Below are 17,064 nucleotides of genomic sequence, written 5' to 3'. Positions count from 1 at the left end.
GGTCAGTCTGTCATGGCAAGAGAAGCTGTTCTTAATGTTTTCTATACTCGGTGTATATTTCCATTGATTCTTGAAAAATACATCTTATTGGTCTTCTAATCATGATACTGCCATATTTGGTCCATTACTTAGAGACATTGACTATTTTCAACCTACATGAAATGCGGCAATACAGGATACAGGATTCATTTAAACAACAGTGACATAAGTCCAGATGTCTGTATCCCACTCATCAGGGAAGGGGAACTAAAGTCAGGACACAGATTCTGTTATATTTGTTACTTTATTTATTCGTAGTCTGTGGTCAGTGCATCTGACAGATATACATTTCAGATGTATTTACAGCAGGTCGATGAAAGTAGAATCTGTCCCTCATTGAGACGTTTTAATATTGTGTTCATTTATGTAACGATAACACAACTTATTGATATTCAAGCGCACCATAGGGATAGTGCAGTTGACTGAATATGAATATGTGAATATGAATATGCGTGTTACTGTCTGTGTCGGTGAGTTTTTGTATAAAGCTGCTGAGGGGTTGGCTGAGATGTTCAAGCTGTTTGGAGGTTTTGAAGACATCTGTATGTGTGGGAGAATCATTGCGTGTGTGTCCGTGCTTTTCTTTTTTGTGTGAATTAGTGCATTCATTAGCAGTGAGGTAATGCACCAACTGAATCAACAAGAGCCATATAAAAGTGCCATATCTGATATTAACTGTATTAAATACATAATCTTAGCTTTTTAATGCACCCCAAGTAACATGGCTTCACCATAAAAGTTCATTGCATCTGATATTTGAGTGCTAATTTCACTCTTGAAAAGTTCACCCAATTAGCACTTATGATTAGCGTTCCTTAGCTGGTACTGTTGATGTCAAATCAAACAAATCTGATATATTCAATGATCAGGTCCATCCTTAAATTCTAGATAATCTAATTTGTACATGTGATCCATAAACACACATACATACATATACACACACCTCATACAATCACAAACACTCACACACACCTATACGTACTGTATATTTATATCATGCCCTTATTATATCAATAAAGTTGTCCACTGAATCCAGGAAGCCATTTAACCCAGCTTGCTGGTATATCCACCTTTGATGAATCCAAAGTAAATGGCCATTGGCTTGTTTGGTCATTGTGCTACCCGCCCAAGCCACAACCAACACCATCCTACATACTAATCTGTTTCTGCATTACTCAATGAGGCTGATGCTCACTCAACAACAATAAGCAAAGCCACCATCTCCATTTCTGTTAGGCTTGCTTCTCCTGTGTACAGTATGTCCATGTCTCTCTATCATTTGAGGAGTGAGATATCATCAGCAAAGTCCCCAAATCCAGGTGGGCGAAGGCAGCGTGAAAAGCGCCACTGGCACACCATAAGGCACAATGGCAGCATGAAGAGGGCACAGATGCCCGCCATTATGTAGGCAATGGTCATGAGGGTGGACTCGTCCGTCTGCGGGATGTTGTAGCCACAGTCCTCCAGGTCCACGCCATGGTACGGCCCCTCAACGGAGGCTGTGCGGAACTCATCGTGCACTGTGGCATAGAAATAGACACAGATCAGCAATATACATACATACAGGCACACACACAGTCTTGTACAACTAACCTTGTGGGGACACACAATTCAGTCCCATTCAAAATCCTATTTTCCCTAACCCGTACCCTAACCTTAACCCTAACCTTAACTCCAACCCTAATCCTAAAATTAACCCTAGCTCCTAACCCTAAACCTAATTCCAACCCTAAAACTAATTCTAACCTTAACCCTTAAACCCCCTAGAAATAGAATTTGACCTTTTGGGGACCAACAAAATGTCTCCACACCCACACCCACATACACACAAATTAATTATTATTTAACCTGTCTCCTCCCTTTCATCTACACTGATTGAAGTGGATTTAACAAGTGACACCAATAAGTGATCACCTGGTCAGTCTATGTCATAGAAAGAGCAGGTGTTCATAATGTTTTGTTTACATATTTGTTATGTTACAGCCCTATTCTAAAATGTTCCTCGTAAATCCACACACAAAGCAAAAACATTTTTAGTATTTTTTGTGTGCAAGTTTTTAAAATAAAAACTGAAATATCACATTTACATAAGTATTCAGACCCTTTACTCAGTACTTTGTTGAAGCACCTTTGGTAGCGATTACAGCCTCGAGTCTTCTTGGGTATGACGCTACAAGCTTGGCACACCTGCATTTGGAGAGTTTCTCCCATTATTCTCTGCAGATCCTCTCAAGTGCTGTCAGGTTTAATGGGGAGCGTCGCTGCACAGCTATTTTCAGGTCTCTCCGGAGATGTCCGATCGGGTTCAAGTCCGGGCTCCAGCTGGGCCCCTCAAGGACATTCCGAAACTTGTCCCGATTCCACTCCTGTGTTGTCTTGGCTGTGTGCTTTGGGTCATTGTCCTGTTGGAAGGTGAACCTTCACCCCAGTCTGAGGTCCTGAGCAGGTTTTCATCAAGGATCTCTCTGTACTTTGCTCCGTTAACCTTTCCCTCGATCCTGAATAGTCTCCCAGTCCCTGCTGCTGAAAAACATCCCCACAGCATGATACTGCCACCACTATGCTTCACCGTAGGGATGATGCCAGGTTTCCTCCAGACGTGACACTTGGCATTCAAGCCAAAGAGTTCAATCTTGGTTTCATCAGACCAGAGAATCTTGTTTCTCATGGTCTGTGAGTCTTTAGGTGCCTTTTGGCAAACTCCAAGTGGGCTGTCATGTGGCTTTAACTGTGGAGTGACTTCCGTCTAGCCACTCTACCATAAAGGCCTGATTGGTGGTGCTACAGACATGGTTGTCCTTCTGGAAGGTTCTTTACAGAACTCCACAGAGGAGTTCTAGAGCTTTGTCAGAGTGGCCATTAGGTTCTCGGTCACCTCCCTGGCCAAGGCCCTTCTCCACCGATTGCTCAGTTTGGCCAGGCGGACAGCTCTAGGAAGAGTCTTGGTGGTTCCAAACTTCTTCCATTTAAGAATGATGGAGGCCACTGTGTTCTTGGGGACCTTCAATGCTGCAGATTTTTTTTGGTACCCTTCCCCAGATCTGTGCCTTGACACAATCCTGTCTCGGGGTCTACAGACAATTCCTACGACCTCATGGCTTGTTTTTTTTCTCTGACATGCACTGTCAACCGTGGGACGTTATATAGCCAGGTGTGTGCCTTTCCAAATCATGTCCAATCAACTGAATTTACCACAGGTGGACTCCAATCAAGTTGTAGAAACATCTCAAGGATGATCAGTGGAAACAAGATGCACTTGAGCTCAATATCCAGTTTAATAGCAAAAGCTAAATAAGGTATTTCTGTTTTTAATTTTTAATACATTTGCAAAAATGTCTAAAAAACAGTTTTTGCTTTGTCATTATTGGGTATTGTGTGTAGATTGATGAGAAAAAAAATTTAAAATACATTTTAGAATAAGCCTGTAACGTTACAAAATGTGGAAAAAGTCAAGGGGTCTGAATACTTTCCCGAATGCACGTCCCTCCGTCCCCCCCTCACCATGGCAGGTGCTGACGGCAAACCCAATGCGTTTCCTCTGGCGGTCGAACACCACATAGAAGCCCTCCATGATGACGGCGCCCATGACGGTGCCCGTGCTGGACTGGGACACGGCAAACTTATAGCAGTCCTCCTGGGCAGAGGCCACGTCCTCCACAGGTCGCAGGTACTGCTGCAGGGGGCACAAAGAGACAGTGGACATCGAGTCAGCAGAGGACACCTACAATGGACGGTACATCAAATACTCTCTGTAGTTCTCAACACATCTAAATTGAATAAAAAGTTAAAGGAGTTTAAGAGAGGATCATCACTACCTCATTGAGTTGATTCACTGAATGATGAAGACCTATTGTATTCAATGACAGGTAAGTACACAGACAGACACTGTTACCTGTGGGAGAATGGAGATGCGGAAGGACTGGTTGCGGTTCTCACTCATGAGGTAGAGCGAGATGACAGGGAAGATGTGCCACGGGGTGGTGCCCGCCTGCCAGCACACCAGCTGCTCCCCCAACCAGAACCCAGAGGGAAACTGCTCCGTCTGATATGGAGACATGGGGTTTGTGTATGTGTGTGCGCGCGTGCGTGCGCGTGTTTCAGAGAGAAGGGTAGAAAGAATATTTAGCAATTGCAGAAACTAGAGAAAGATTATAGCCATGAAACTATTACAGACATTAGACCTGACAAAAAGGATTTCACACGACACTAGCTGAAACTGGCAGCGAGAAAGAAGAGAGAGAACAAAACAACAGAGAGAGAGAGGGAGTGAGAGAGAGATGAGAAGAGGTATGAGGAGGGACTCACAGACGAGGCTGCCTCGATGGCCTTCACGGCTGCCTGGAACACTTTGCGAGGGAGCCGGAGGTTAGTGGTGCCACTGTCCACAATGCTCTTATCATAGTTGTACTGATAGAGACACAAGCCAACAGAGAGGAAGCAAATTGTCATTATTTATTCACTGTCACTTACTGCGCCATTATTAGTGATAAAAGGTAAACAACAGACAGATATTCAGGGTTAACTAATGAGAATCCAGGAGCAAACAAAATATGAAAAGAGAAGGGGCCACCCATACTTAATATGTAATCACACATGCCTATAAGTCGCTTTGGATAAAAGTGTCTTGTAAAGAGAATATATTATATGAATATATTAAAGAGAAAGTGGAACGATATAGGGAGGAAGATGTTGATTGAAGGTTGATCAGAAAAACACACAGTATCTCACCTCCTTGCAGTCCATGTTGAGATCCTGACCATTGACCTCAATGCGCACAATGATGACCTCATAATACCACTCCCGGCGGATCGGGGTGTACCACAGGTCCCCAACATAGAGAGAAGAATCCACTCCACCAATGATCTAAGAAAACAGCAATCAAACAGTATCGTAGGCTGGGTCCAAACTCTCAACACACTTTCCATCTCATATTGCCTTTGTAATACCGATTATAGCTAAACAATACCGACCTGCCTGCCTGCCTGGCACATACTGTACAATCTCTATGTATAACCCTCTTGGTTACACTAACACAACACACCGCTTCTGTGTATTTCCCTCAAACAGAAAATGTGTCTGTGCCTTTTCCTATCTACAGTATGTCTATTCTCTCTCACCATGCTGCCGCCCACGGTGGCACTGCCCAGGCTGTAGTTCTGGGTGAACCCTGCGCCACACATCTGCAGGGAGAACAGGTTGGGCACGGGGGTCTGCCGCACCAGCGAGTCAAAGAAAGGCTCCAGTGTCTCATCAGGCTAAACAGAGGGGGTGGGGGTGGTGATTTAGGAAGGATTTAAAGATGGGAAAAGGATAGCTATATTAAAGTGATTATTTTAGCCATCTTGTTGACAGCAAGCCTAAATTTACATTGTATCTTAACAAATCCATCACTGTGCATTTTCCACATTACTGTATAGCGCTGGCTCTCCACCCTCACCAGTGACCCTCTTGCTGAACCCTCCCTCCGTCCCTCCCAGGCAATCTCTGCTCAGCCCTCTCTGTTTCCCGCTCTCTCCCTCCCTCTCCCTCTCCCTCAAGCCCATCTCACCCATGTGTTTTCAACCCAGCCCATTTCCCTTTCCCTGCCTCTCTCTTCCCCCCTCTCACCCGAGCGATCTCGGCGTAGGCCAGGCCCAGGATGCCCTCCCAGTTGGATCCATTGATGAAGAAGCGGTCCGACTGGGTAATGGCAGCGATGTTGGCACGGAGCGAGGCGTTGGGGCCATGCGGCACAGATACCAGGTCAGTGCCCAGCTCACCCTCCCAGCGGCCCTGGGTGTAGGGTACATAGACACTGCGCCCAAGGTCGCGGTAGGATTTAGACCTATGAACAACAGGGGAGAAAAGGTGCTTACTATATAAGTCCACCAAGGGAAGTGTGTGCAGGGCCATCTAAAAGGGAGAGATTCCACTGAGATTCACTGTTCAATGGGATTCATATTTAATATCATATTTAAAGGGATAGTTTACTCAACAAAAATATTTTAGTATGTTGTCCATCAGTCCACTGTTGATATGGTCCCAAAGCATTGTGCATGTCAGCAGTAAAGTTATCAAGATGGAGCACTTTCAGTGTATCGTAATAAGATCCCATGGTACTCACAGTGAGCGATGGTAGTATCTGCAGAGGAAAGGGTGAGCAGCTGCCCCAACTGCAAAGTTACTGCTGCCCGTGTCCACCAGAATATTCAACTGATTCCCAAACACACAAACACAACATAGTTGTCATTGTTTTGAAACCCTATTACATAATCACTGGGCAATTTTCCAAAGCGAGGCCTATATATTGTAACAGGTATTCAGTGGGTATACAGTTGAAGTCGGAAGTTTACATACACTTAAGTTGGAGTAATTTAAACTTGTTTTTCAACCACTCCACAAATGTTGTTAACAAACTATAGTTTTGGCAAGTCGGTTAGGACATCTGCTTTGTGAATGACACAAGTAATTGTTCCAACAACTATTTCCATACAGATGATTTCCCTTATAATTCACTGTATCACAATTCCAGTGGGTCAGAAGTTTACATACACTAAGTTGACTGTGGCTTTAAACAGCTTGGAAAATTCCAGATAATTATGTCATGGCTTTAGAAGCTTCTAATTGACAACATTTGAGTCAATTAGAGGTCTACCTGTGGATGTATTTCAAGGCCCACCTTCAAACTCAGTGCGTCTTTGCTTTTCATGGGAAAATCAAAAGTAATCCGCAAAGACTTCAGAAAAAGAATTGTGGACCTCCACAAGTCTGGTTCATCCATCAAAGCAATTTCCAAATGCCTGAAGGTACCACGTTCATCTGTACAAACAACAGTACGCAAGTATAAACACCATGGGACCACGCAGCCGTCATACCGCTCAGGAAGGAGACGCGTTCCGTCTCCTAGAGATGAACGTACTTTGGTGCAAAAAGTGCAAATCAATCCCAGAACAACAGCAAAGGACCTTGTGAAGATGCTGGAGGAAACAGGTACAAAAGTATGTATATCCACAGTAAAACGAGTCCTATATTGACATAACCTGAAAGGCCGCTCAGCAAGGAAGAAGCCACTGCCCTAAAATCGCCATTAAAAATGCCAGACTACGGTTTGCAACTGCACATGGGGACAAAGGTTTTTGGAGAAATGTCCTCTGGTCTGACGAAACAAAAATAGAACTGTTTGGCCATAATGACCATCGTTATGTTTGGAGGAAAAAGGGGAAGGCTTGCAAGCCGAAGAACACCATCCCAACCGTGAAGCACGGGGTGGCAGCATCATGTTGTGGGGGTGCTTTGCTGCAGGAGGGACTGGTGCACTTCACAAACTAGATGAAATCATGAGGAAAGAAAAGTATATGGATATATTGAAGCAACATCTCAAGACATCAGTCAGGAAGTTAAAGCTTGGTTGCAAATGGGTCTTCCAAATGGACAATGACTCCAAGCATACTTACAAAGTTGTGGCAAAATGGCTTAAGGACAACAAAGTCAAGGTATTGGAGTGGCCATCACAAAGCCCTGACTTCAATCCTGTAGAAAATTTGTGGGCAGAACTGAAAAAGTGAGTGCGAGCAAGGAGGCCTACAAACCTGACTCAGATACACCAGCTGTGTCAGGAGGAATGGGCCAAAATACACACAACTTATTGTGGGAAGCTTGTGGAAGGCTACCTGACACATTTGACCCAAGTTAAACAATTTAAAGGCAATGCTACCAAATACTAATTGAGTGTATGTAAACTTCTGACCCACTGGGAATGTGATGAAAGAAATATAAGCTGAAATAAATAATTCGCTCTTTTATTATTCTGACATTTCACCAAGACAGGGAATTTTTACTAGGATTAAATGTCAGGAATTGTGAAAAACTGAGTTTAAATGTACATGGCTAAGGTGTATGTAAACTTCCGACTTTAACTGTATGTGGTATATGTAGGTGTGTGTGTGCGTTCTTGCGTCTTCCAGGGTTAAAGGACAGAATACATTGAAATACACTGACTATAAGGACACTCTCTCTGTTACCCTGGAGACAGCCATGCCGGTTCATAAAACGATTCCCTGTAGCTGCTGCTAAAAACACTTATTCTTTTCAGCCATTTAGTCACTTTCTCTCTCTCTCACTCTCTCATCTCCTGGCATTATGTTACTGACAGTTGCTGTGTATTGTATTTATTATGCTCCAAATGTCCTTCTCTTTTCCTTTTCCTTTGCATCCAACCCCTAGGCTGTTCTCAGATTGCCCTCTTTCTCTGTCTCTCTCTCTCTCTGTCTACCTCCTTCCCTCTCCTTTCGGTGCGAGTATCATATTTTGCGCAGTCAGTGAGTCAATCAGACTGGCAGCCATGTTTTTTTTGTCTCTTTGGTGACCAGAAGGACCCTGATCAATAATAGATCTGCTACTGGAATATGCTCCTGAAATATCCAGGGATGCATCCTCACCAGGCACCAGAGCCCATAGGGTGCCATTTGGGACACAGTCCAGGAATGTTCTTCTTCTCAGTGGCAGAGCCAAGAGCCTCAAGGACTGCGTGCCTGGAAGAACCCCCACCCAGCCCGCTGCCTTAGTCTCTCACCTGGTCCCACACACACTCTCCCACCAACACAAACATGTCACTTGAAACACACTCGTCACATGCACCCTGCTGTTCCATAAACATATCCATGTCATCTTCTAATGCTCTATCACAGGGGTGTCAATAGGGTATGGCACTCACCATACTCTACAACACAAACAATTTAAAATAGGCTACTAACATAAAACTTTTTTTTTAAACACTAAAAATTAAAATGCAGTTTAGCAGAACTACAGTCCTGACTTCAGGACCATGCAGACACCTGGGAGCAGGAGGGAAGGCTTTTTGTTTGGCTAGCTGGCTTTATGCAGAGCGCATCACGCAGCTGCAGGGAACAGTACAACTTTTTTCTCAAAACAGTGCAGAGATAAAGATGGCTGTAGTAGATGACTTTGCCTAGGTAACTGCTGACTGACTTGACATGAAACTAAACTAGAGTTTTAATCCTGGTGCTGAGCCAGTGCGTAGCAGCTAATTCTTGTATGACGTGTTTGTAGCACCTGAGGAGTGCTGGTGGCACCTTCATTGGGGAGAATGGACGTGTGGTAATGGCTGAAGCAGAATCAGTGGAATAGTATCAAATTCATCAAACACATGGTTTCCATGTGTTTGATGCCATTCCATTTATTCTGTTCCAGCCATTATTATGAGCCGTCCTCCCCTCAGCAGCCTCCACTGGTTTCAAGAACGTTCAGTCCCCTATTGACAGAGGTGAATGAAGCCACAGCAACAAGCTGATAATGTCTGGAGTCATTTTAGCTTGTTTTTGCTGCGCTCCAAATAGAGTTTTAGAGTTGTTTAAATTGTGTAGCAATGCAGTAGATGAGCTTTAATTTTCTAAACATTCCCTGGAGGAGAATGTCCCTCTGCCATCCATTCCCTGGGTTTAGCTGAAACTACGCCCCTACCCTACCACCACACCACATTCACCCCCTCCACACACATCAAAAACACCAAGCCATGCATTGCAATGAATTATTGGGAAAACACAAATCAAATTTAAATCAATTAGGGTTACTAGGGAGATTATGCATAACAGTCTGTGTGGACCTATTTGCATGTTGAAATAAATAAAGATAAACCTTAGCATTGCTGTAAAGAGTGTTTTAACTTTAACCTGCATAAACTCTCCCTCGGTCAGCCTCTTGGCGTGCTCTCTTCCTTTCACTCTGATTGTAGTGTAGTGAGGAATTTTGGTGAGGAATACGCTGACGCCTCACAATTGATCTGTCCTGCCTGCATCCTGCTTCCCTTTCACACACACCACCAGAGACGCCTGGCCGGCTGCATCCTGACACACACACACACCTCGGACCTTCTACAACCCTGCCACACTTCCTGTTTCTGGCAGAAGTCTAGAATCCCTGTCGCAAACCTCATCTATTATTTTAGAAGATATTATATCAGGAGCCTTAGGTATGTAGCGTCTCAGAGTAGGAGTGCTGATTTAGGATCAGTTTAGCCTTTTAGATCACAATTAATAGGATTAGATGGACAGGGGGGACCTGATCCTAGATCAGCACTTCTACTCTGTGACAATTGATACATACAGTTTACATCTTGAAGTTACTGTAACATTCACACATTTGAGTCTTATAGTAAGTAGTCTATTCAGTAGGCCTATGTGACACATGTTTGGTTTGTATTACTGTATCAAAGCAATATGGTAATAGAATTCTCTTCTATTACATGAGGGAAATATTTTGTTATGTTTCTTTTAGTGCGTCATATACATAATTATTAATACTGGATCTATCTCTATGGTTGTATTTGTATCAATGTTTCTATACTTAACAAAAATATAAACGCAACATATAAAGTGTTGGTCCTCATGTTCCATGAGCTGAAATTAAAGATCCCTGAAATTTTCCACACGCACAAAAAGCTTATGTTTCTCAAATTGTGTGCACACATTTGTTTACATCCCTGTTAGTAAGCATTTACGCTTTGCCAAGATAACCCATCCACCTGACAAGTGTGGCATATCAAGGAGCTGATTAAACAGCATGATCATTACACAGGTGCACCTTGTGCTGGGGACAATAAAAGGCCAAATGTGCAGTCACAGTATTTCTGTCTGTAATAAAGACCTTTTGTGGGGAAAAACTCATTCTGATTGGCTGGGACTGGCTCCCCAGTGGGTGGACCTGGCTCCCATGTGGCCTAATGAATTTATGTCAATTGACTGATTTCCTTATATGAACTGTAACTCAGTAAAATCGTTGAAATTGTTGCGTGTTGCATTTATATTTTTGTTCAGTCTAAATGTTAGTGAGTGGATGGAAGCCAGTGATGGTTTATCCTCGCAGTGGCACAATGAGAGTGTCCTAGGCAGGGCATAACATTGGCTCTGTCACACAGTAATCCCTGTGGTGTGCCAGTCTGTACCCTGCAGCTGCTTAGCTGCACCACACTAGTAATTATCTCTCTTCCCCCCCTCTCTCTCTCTCTGCAGAATTAAAGGCTTCATTCTCTCCTTCTTTCTCCCTTCTCTCACATGCAAGAACAGAGACACACACATTTATTCTTGTTGTTCTTCTTTGTCACCATATGTCATTTTAGAGGCCAGGTTACCAAGGTTTTACCAAGGCCAGTGTTTCTTCATTCTGGTCCTGGGGACCCAAAGGGGGTGCACATTTTAGTTTTTGCCCTACAATTAAACACCTGCTTCCACTAATCAAAGGTTTGATGGGAGGGTAGGTTTGACCTGTCACAATGCAGAGGATATAAGGGCACAGGTGAGCAAAATGGCAGACAGGATCAACTGAATGGGCGTGTCAATGAGAGAGTGAGAGAGACAAAGTAAGACAAAAATAATGGTGTTCCAAAAAAGGTCCAGTTGTCAGGACCACTAATACAAATTCCATCACCGTTGCCCTAGAGCACACAAATAACTATACATACAGTACCTCAGCCCAAACATCAGCGCCACAGGTAACTCACACAAACCTGTGAACAATCTGAGAGACAAGGCAAGAAGGGCCTTCTACGCCATCAAAAGGAACATCAAATATGACATACCAATTAGGATCTGGCTAAAAATACTTGAATCGTTATAAAAACCCATTGCCCTTTATGGTTGTGAGGTCTGGGGTCCGCTCACCAACCAAGAATTCACCAACTGGGACAAACACCAAATTGAGACTCTGCATGCAGAATTCGGAAAAAATATCCTCTGTGTACAATGGAAAACACAACAAAATGCATGCAGAGCAGAATTAGGCCGATACCCACTAATGATCAAAATCCAGAAGAGTCATTCAATTCTACAACCACTTAAAAGGAAGCGATTCCCAAACCCTCCATAACAAAAAGCCAACACCTACAGAGAGATACACCTGGAGAAGAGTCCGCAAAGCACATTTCCCTCAGATTTTACACACCAACAAAAGATTTGAAAACAAATCAATTGGGTGAAATACCAGTGTACCATCACAGCAGCATGATTTGTGACCTGTTGCAGAAAAGGGAAGCCAGAGAAGAACAAACACCAATGTAAATACAACCTATATCTATGTTTATTTATTTTCCCTTTTGTACTCAAACTATTTTTACATAGTTACAACGCTGTATATAGATATAATATGACATTTGAAATGTCTCCATTCCTTTGGAACTTTTGTGAGTGTAATGTTTACTGTTCATTTTGTATTGTTTATTTTACTTTTGTTAATTATCTATTTCACTTGTTTTGGCAATGTAAACATACGTTTCCCTAATACAGCCATTTGAATTGAATTGAGAGGGGGAAAGAGTGTGTCACCTTCTGTGGCGGTGAACCCACTGCCATCTCCACGTAGTAGCCCTGTCCGGATTTCCCACGAAGGTTGTCGATCATGTCCACGAAATTGATGCCACCGACTCCTCTGCGCCTCCGCGCTGCCCTCGAGGAGCGGTGCCGAGCCAAATGCTGGGGTTGGGGCTCGGAGAGAGGGCCCTGTCGCAGTGGGAAGTGAATAGCCAGAGGGCCTGAGGTGTTTGGTTCAATTTCGGCCTCGTTGGTGCCGAAGCTGACACCCACAAATAGGCAGACAATCGTCCATAAAAATACCATCCAACGAGGACAGAGTGCCTCCATTTTGAAATGTTATTTTAGGCTATAAATTGTAGGACCCTTAATTTGCGCACTCGACCGTCTCCTTTCAGTTTGGTATCATTAGAAATGCTGCAGAACTGTTGTTTATGGCACCAAGATCAAACGCCGATGCTACAAAAATTGGCAGTTGCAGCCATAATGTAATAATGTTGACATCTTTATTAAAAGACAGCGGAGTCCACTTGATTTGAATATCTGTCCGTGTGTATAGATGGTGTGGTATCGAGCGCTGCAGCGGCCATACACCTTGTCCTCAATGTATGGAAGAAAAAAAACTATAATTTACTAAATCTTAGATAAACAACAGACATATCCATGTGTCTATAGCTGTTGACAAAACAATCAAATTCAGTATAATGAAATCAACAACTGCGCAAGTAGGCTGATAGTAAAATAAATCATAAAACGCATGAATTAGAGGTTGTACAAAAAGTCTGAGGTCCCAATATCAATAATCCAGAGGCCCGTTACCCGTACGATCATCGTTCTGTCACGCCACTAAAAATCCCAGTCATATAGGCCACCATAATCCGCATCTCTCCTCTGTGCATTCTCTCCGCTACCTTCCCGCATTCACCCGCCTCCTCCATCAATCCTGCATCATCTCGTAACTGAGCTGAGCATCTCCCTCAAGCACAACCTCAGCACGGGGCATTGTGGGTATAGTAGTTTTTCTATTCACGGGTAATAAAATATAAAAGAGCCTTTAATAAAAATAGCCTATAATAAATGATAAAGCAAAAGAGCAAATTATTTTGAATGGGTCTTTATTGACATAATTTGAATACTAATATTTTTCACTTTAAACAATTCATTTCCCTATACGGCTTGTGTGCTTCGTTTAAAAAGTAATATCTAAAATCATCAGCCCAAGATGAAACGATCAATGATTGGTCTCATGATAGAACTATTTCACTTTGTTTCTTTGAGAAATAATGAGGAGAGACAGCCACATATTGAAGGATAACGTGGGCTACCGTAGGAAGATCTGTAGTAATGGAACTATGGAAGAAAATGTTATCGTATTATTTTATGTAGTTGAAAGCCATGAGTTAGAAGAAGCCTACATAACCAATCCATATATGGCCAGCTATGTAAACTTTAACACTGATTTATCCTGCAATACATGTCTTTTAATTGGTAATATACATTTTTGTCTTCTTAAGTAATCTAAAAGTAACGGAATCTAATCAGAATACTTTACTGAGTTTGGGTAATCCAAAAGTTACGTAACTGATTACAATTTTGGACAGGTAACCTGTAACTGTAACGGATTACATTTCGAAAGTAACCTACCCAACCCTGTGTATTAAGGGCTGTAATATTGTCTAAAACGTGCTCAGTATTTCACTGTGACACTGATGTTTTGAGGGAGGAGGACAGGGAGATTCCTGGATCTCAGTCGCTCACTTGATAGACTCTAGGTTCTGTGCTCACTGCTCTCCTGACGACTGCTCTCCTGACGTACTACCAAACTCATGGCTGCCCTCCTGTGGCTGCCAGGTGGGCAGAGAGTGAGGCATGGGCCTGGCGCTGACCACCCTGAACACACAACGACACACAGTCAAAGAACAGTCAGGCAGAATTACAACAGGTTAAAAACATCAGTCACCTTATCATGTTAGGCCTTAGTAACCAATGTCTTACTTCATCAAGCCTAATTTTTTTAACCTATATTTAACTAGGCAAGTGAGTTAAGAACAAACTTCTATTTTCAATGACAGCCTAGGAACAGTGGGTTAACTGCCTTGTTCAGGGGAAGAAAAACATATTTTTACCTTGTCAGAACAGGGATTCGATCTTGCCAACTTTCAGTCACTAGTCCAACACTCTAACCACTAGGCTACCTGAGTGTCTGTTGTGTTGTTGTATGTAGACGCCAGTGTCAAAGATCAGGTATCCTATTGCGATTGCTCCTTAACCTGAATCAGATGATAAGAGCGAGAGCGATAAGGATGTACAATGGTGCAGTTATTATTTAATTGAGCGTTTCCATGGAACAATCTAGATTAGATATTAATTGTAGGAGGGAAGCCATCTGAATCTGACAATCAGTTCTCAATGTCTGCATTTTGTTGTTGTACTTTGACTTTTGTGTTCAACGTATCACCAAAACGATTCTGAAATTCTAGACATTAACAAACAAAGAACATGTTTCTTTGTTTTACCAGGCATCAGGATCAGTAGTTCGGAAGCCCTTTAGGTTACTGGCTATCTTCAGTTGGGTGATCTGAGAGCGAGAGAGAGAGAGAGAGAGAGAGAGAGAGAGAGAGAGAGAGAGAGAGAGAGAGAGAGAGAGAGAGAGAGAGAGAGAGAGAGAGAGAGAGAGAAATGGGAGAATTGGAGGGAGCATGCTTAAGATCACGCAGGACACCAGATAAGACAGGAGAATTTCCCCAGATAGGACAGACTGACCCTAGCCCACCGGCACATAGACTATTGCAACATAGATACTGGAGACTGAGACGGGGTCTTCAGTATCTATGCACTCATGACTCTGTATAATACTGTGCATTTCCTTCAATTTGTTCTGGACCTGGGGACTGTGAAAAGACCCCTGGTGGCATGTCTGGTGGGGTAAGTGTGTGTGTCAGTGCTGTATATAAGTTGACTATGAAACCAGTTTGGAATTTCCAATACATTGTTTCTTATAAAAACTAGAAGCGATACAATCAGTCTTTCCTTAACTCTTACGATGCATGGCATGCATAGTATTGATATTAGCCCTCTGATTACAATGAAGAGCAAAACGTGCTTCCTTGTTCAAGGCCAGCTGCAGCTTAACTAGGTCCTTCTTTGCGGCACTTGACGATATGACTAGACAATAATCAAGATAAGATAAAAGCAGAGCATCTCTTTATCACGGACAGACCTCTCCCCATCTTTACAACCTTTGAATCTATATGTTTTGACCATGACAATATAAGGTAAAACCAAATCATTTAGTCTACTCAACTTGCTCAACAGCCACACCATTCAGATTCATCTAGGTCTAGAACTTAGGGAATCATTTGTACCAAATACAATGCTCTTAGTTTCACCCCGTTGCACTCACTTCTGTCATCATGAAGGGCTTTGAGAGGCTAGTCAAGGATCATATCACCTCCACCCTACCTGACACCCTAGACTCACTCCAATTTGCTTACCGCCCCAATAGGTCCACAGACGATGCAATCGCCATCACACTGCACACTGCCCTATCCCATCTGGACAAGAGGAATGCCTATGTAAGAATGCTGTTCATTGACTACAGCTCAGCATTTAACACCATAGTACCCTCCAAACTCATCATTAAGCTCAAGACCCTGGGTCTCGACCCCGCCCTGTGCGGGTCCTGGACTTTCTGACAGGCCGCCCCCAGGTGGTGACAGTAGGAAACAACGTCTCCACCCCGCTGATCCTCAACACTGGGGCCCCACAAGGGTGCATTCTCAGTCCTCTCCTGTACTCTCTGTTCACCCATGACTGTGTGGCCATGCACGCTTCCAACTCAATCATCAAGTGTGCAGACGACACTACAGTGGTAGGCTTGATTACCAACAACGACGAGACGGACTACAGGGAGGGGGTGAGGGTCCTCGGAGTGTGGTGGCAGGAAAATAACCTCTCACACAACGTCAACAAAACAAAGGAGATGATCGTGGACTTCAGGAAACAGCAGAGGGAGCACGCCCCCATCCACATCGATGGGACAGTAGTGGAGAAGGTGGAAAGTTTTAAGTTCCTCGGCTTACACATCATGGAGAAACTAATATGGTCCACCCACACAGCCACCGTGGTGAAGTCGGGCTGTATCACCGCCTGGTACAGCAACTGCACCGCCCTCAACCGTAAGTCTCTCCAGAGGGTAGTGCGGTCTCACCCGATGTCACAGGAAGGCCTAAAAGCTCATCAAGGATAACAAACACAAGCCACTGCCTGTTCACCCTGCTATCATCCAGAAGGCTAGGTCAGTTCAGTTGCATCAAAGCTGGGACCAAGAGACTGAATAACAGCTTCTATCTCAAGGCCATCAGACTGTTAAACAGCCATCACTAAATCTCTGGCCATTTTAATAAATTAACTTAATAACGGTATCACTAGTCAATTTAAATAACGCCACTTTAATAATGTTCACATATCCTACGTTACTCATCTCATATGTACAGTGCCTTGCGAAAGTATTCGGCCCCCTTGAACTTTGCAACCTTTTGCCACATTTCAGGCTTCAAACATAAAGATATAAAACTGTATTTTTTTGTGAAGAATCAACAACAAGTGGGACACAATCATGAAGTGGAACAACATTTATTGGATATTTCAAACTTTTTTAACAAATCAAAAACTGAAAAATTGGGCGTGCAAAATTATTCAGCCCCCTTAAGTTAATACTTTGTAG

General features: G+C 43.2%; 1 protein-coding gene across 2 annotated transcripts; it reads right to left on the bottom strand.

Annotated features, from left to right (window-relative positions):
• Positions 1 to 264: 264 nt before the first annotated feature.
• LOC110503676 (beta-secretase 1) lies at positions 265 to 13,312 on the bottom strand. 2 transcript variants are annotated; one of them, XM_021582129.2, is made up of 9 exons: positions 12,354 to 13,312; positions 6,143 to 6,231; positions 5,647 to 5,863; positions 5,157 to 5,294; positions 4,768 to 4,902; positions 4,345 to 4,446; positions 3,932 to 4,081; positions 3,541 to 3,712; positions 265 to 1,559 (listed from the first exon to the last, which is right to left on the bottom strand). In XM_021582129.2, exons 1-9 carry the CDS (start codon positions 12,666 to 12,668, stop codon positions 1,315 to 1,317), a joined length of 1,563 nt encoding a protein of 520 aa, XP_021437804.1. In that variant the 5' UTR covers positions 12,669 to 13,312; the 3' UTR covers positions 265 to 1,314. The 2 variants fall into 2 exon arrangements, with proteins under 2 accessions (XP_021437804.1, XP_036817388.1); XM_036961493.1 differs by lacking the exon at positions 12,354 to 13,312 and adding an exon at positions 6,698 to 6,741.
• Positions 13,313 to 17,064: the final 3,752 nt, after the last annotated feature.

Source organism: Oncorhynchus mykiss, chromosome 24 (assembly GCF_013265735.2).
Source record: "Oncorhynchus mykiss isolate Arlee chromosome 24, USDA_OmykA_1.1, whole genome shotgun sequence".
In the NCBI taxonomy this organism is placed as follows: Eukaryota; Metazoa; Chordata; class Actinopteri; order Salmoniformes; family Salmonidae; genus Oncorhynchus; species Oncorhynchus mykiss.
This window is presented reverse-complemented; position numbering and strand designations above follow the sequence as displayed.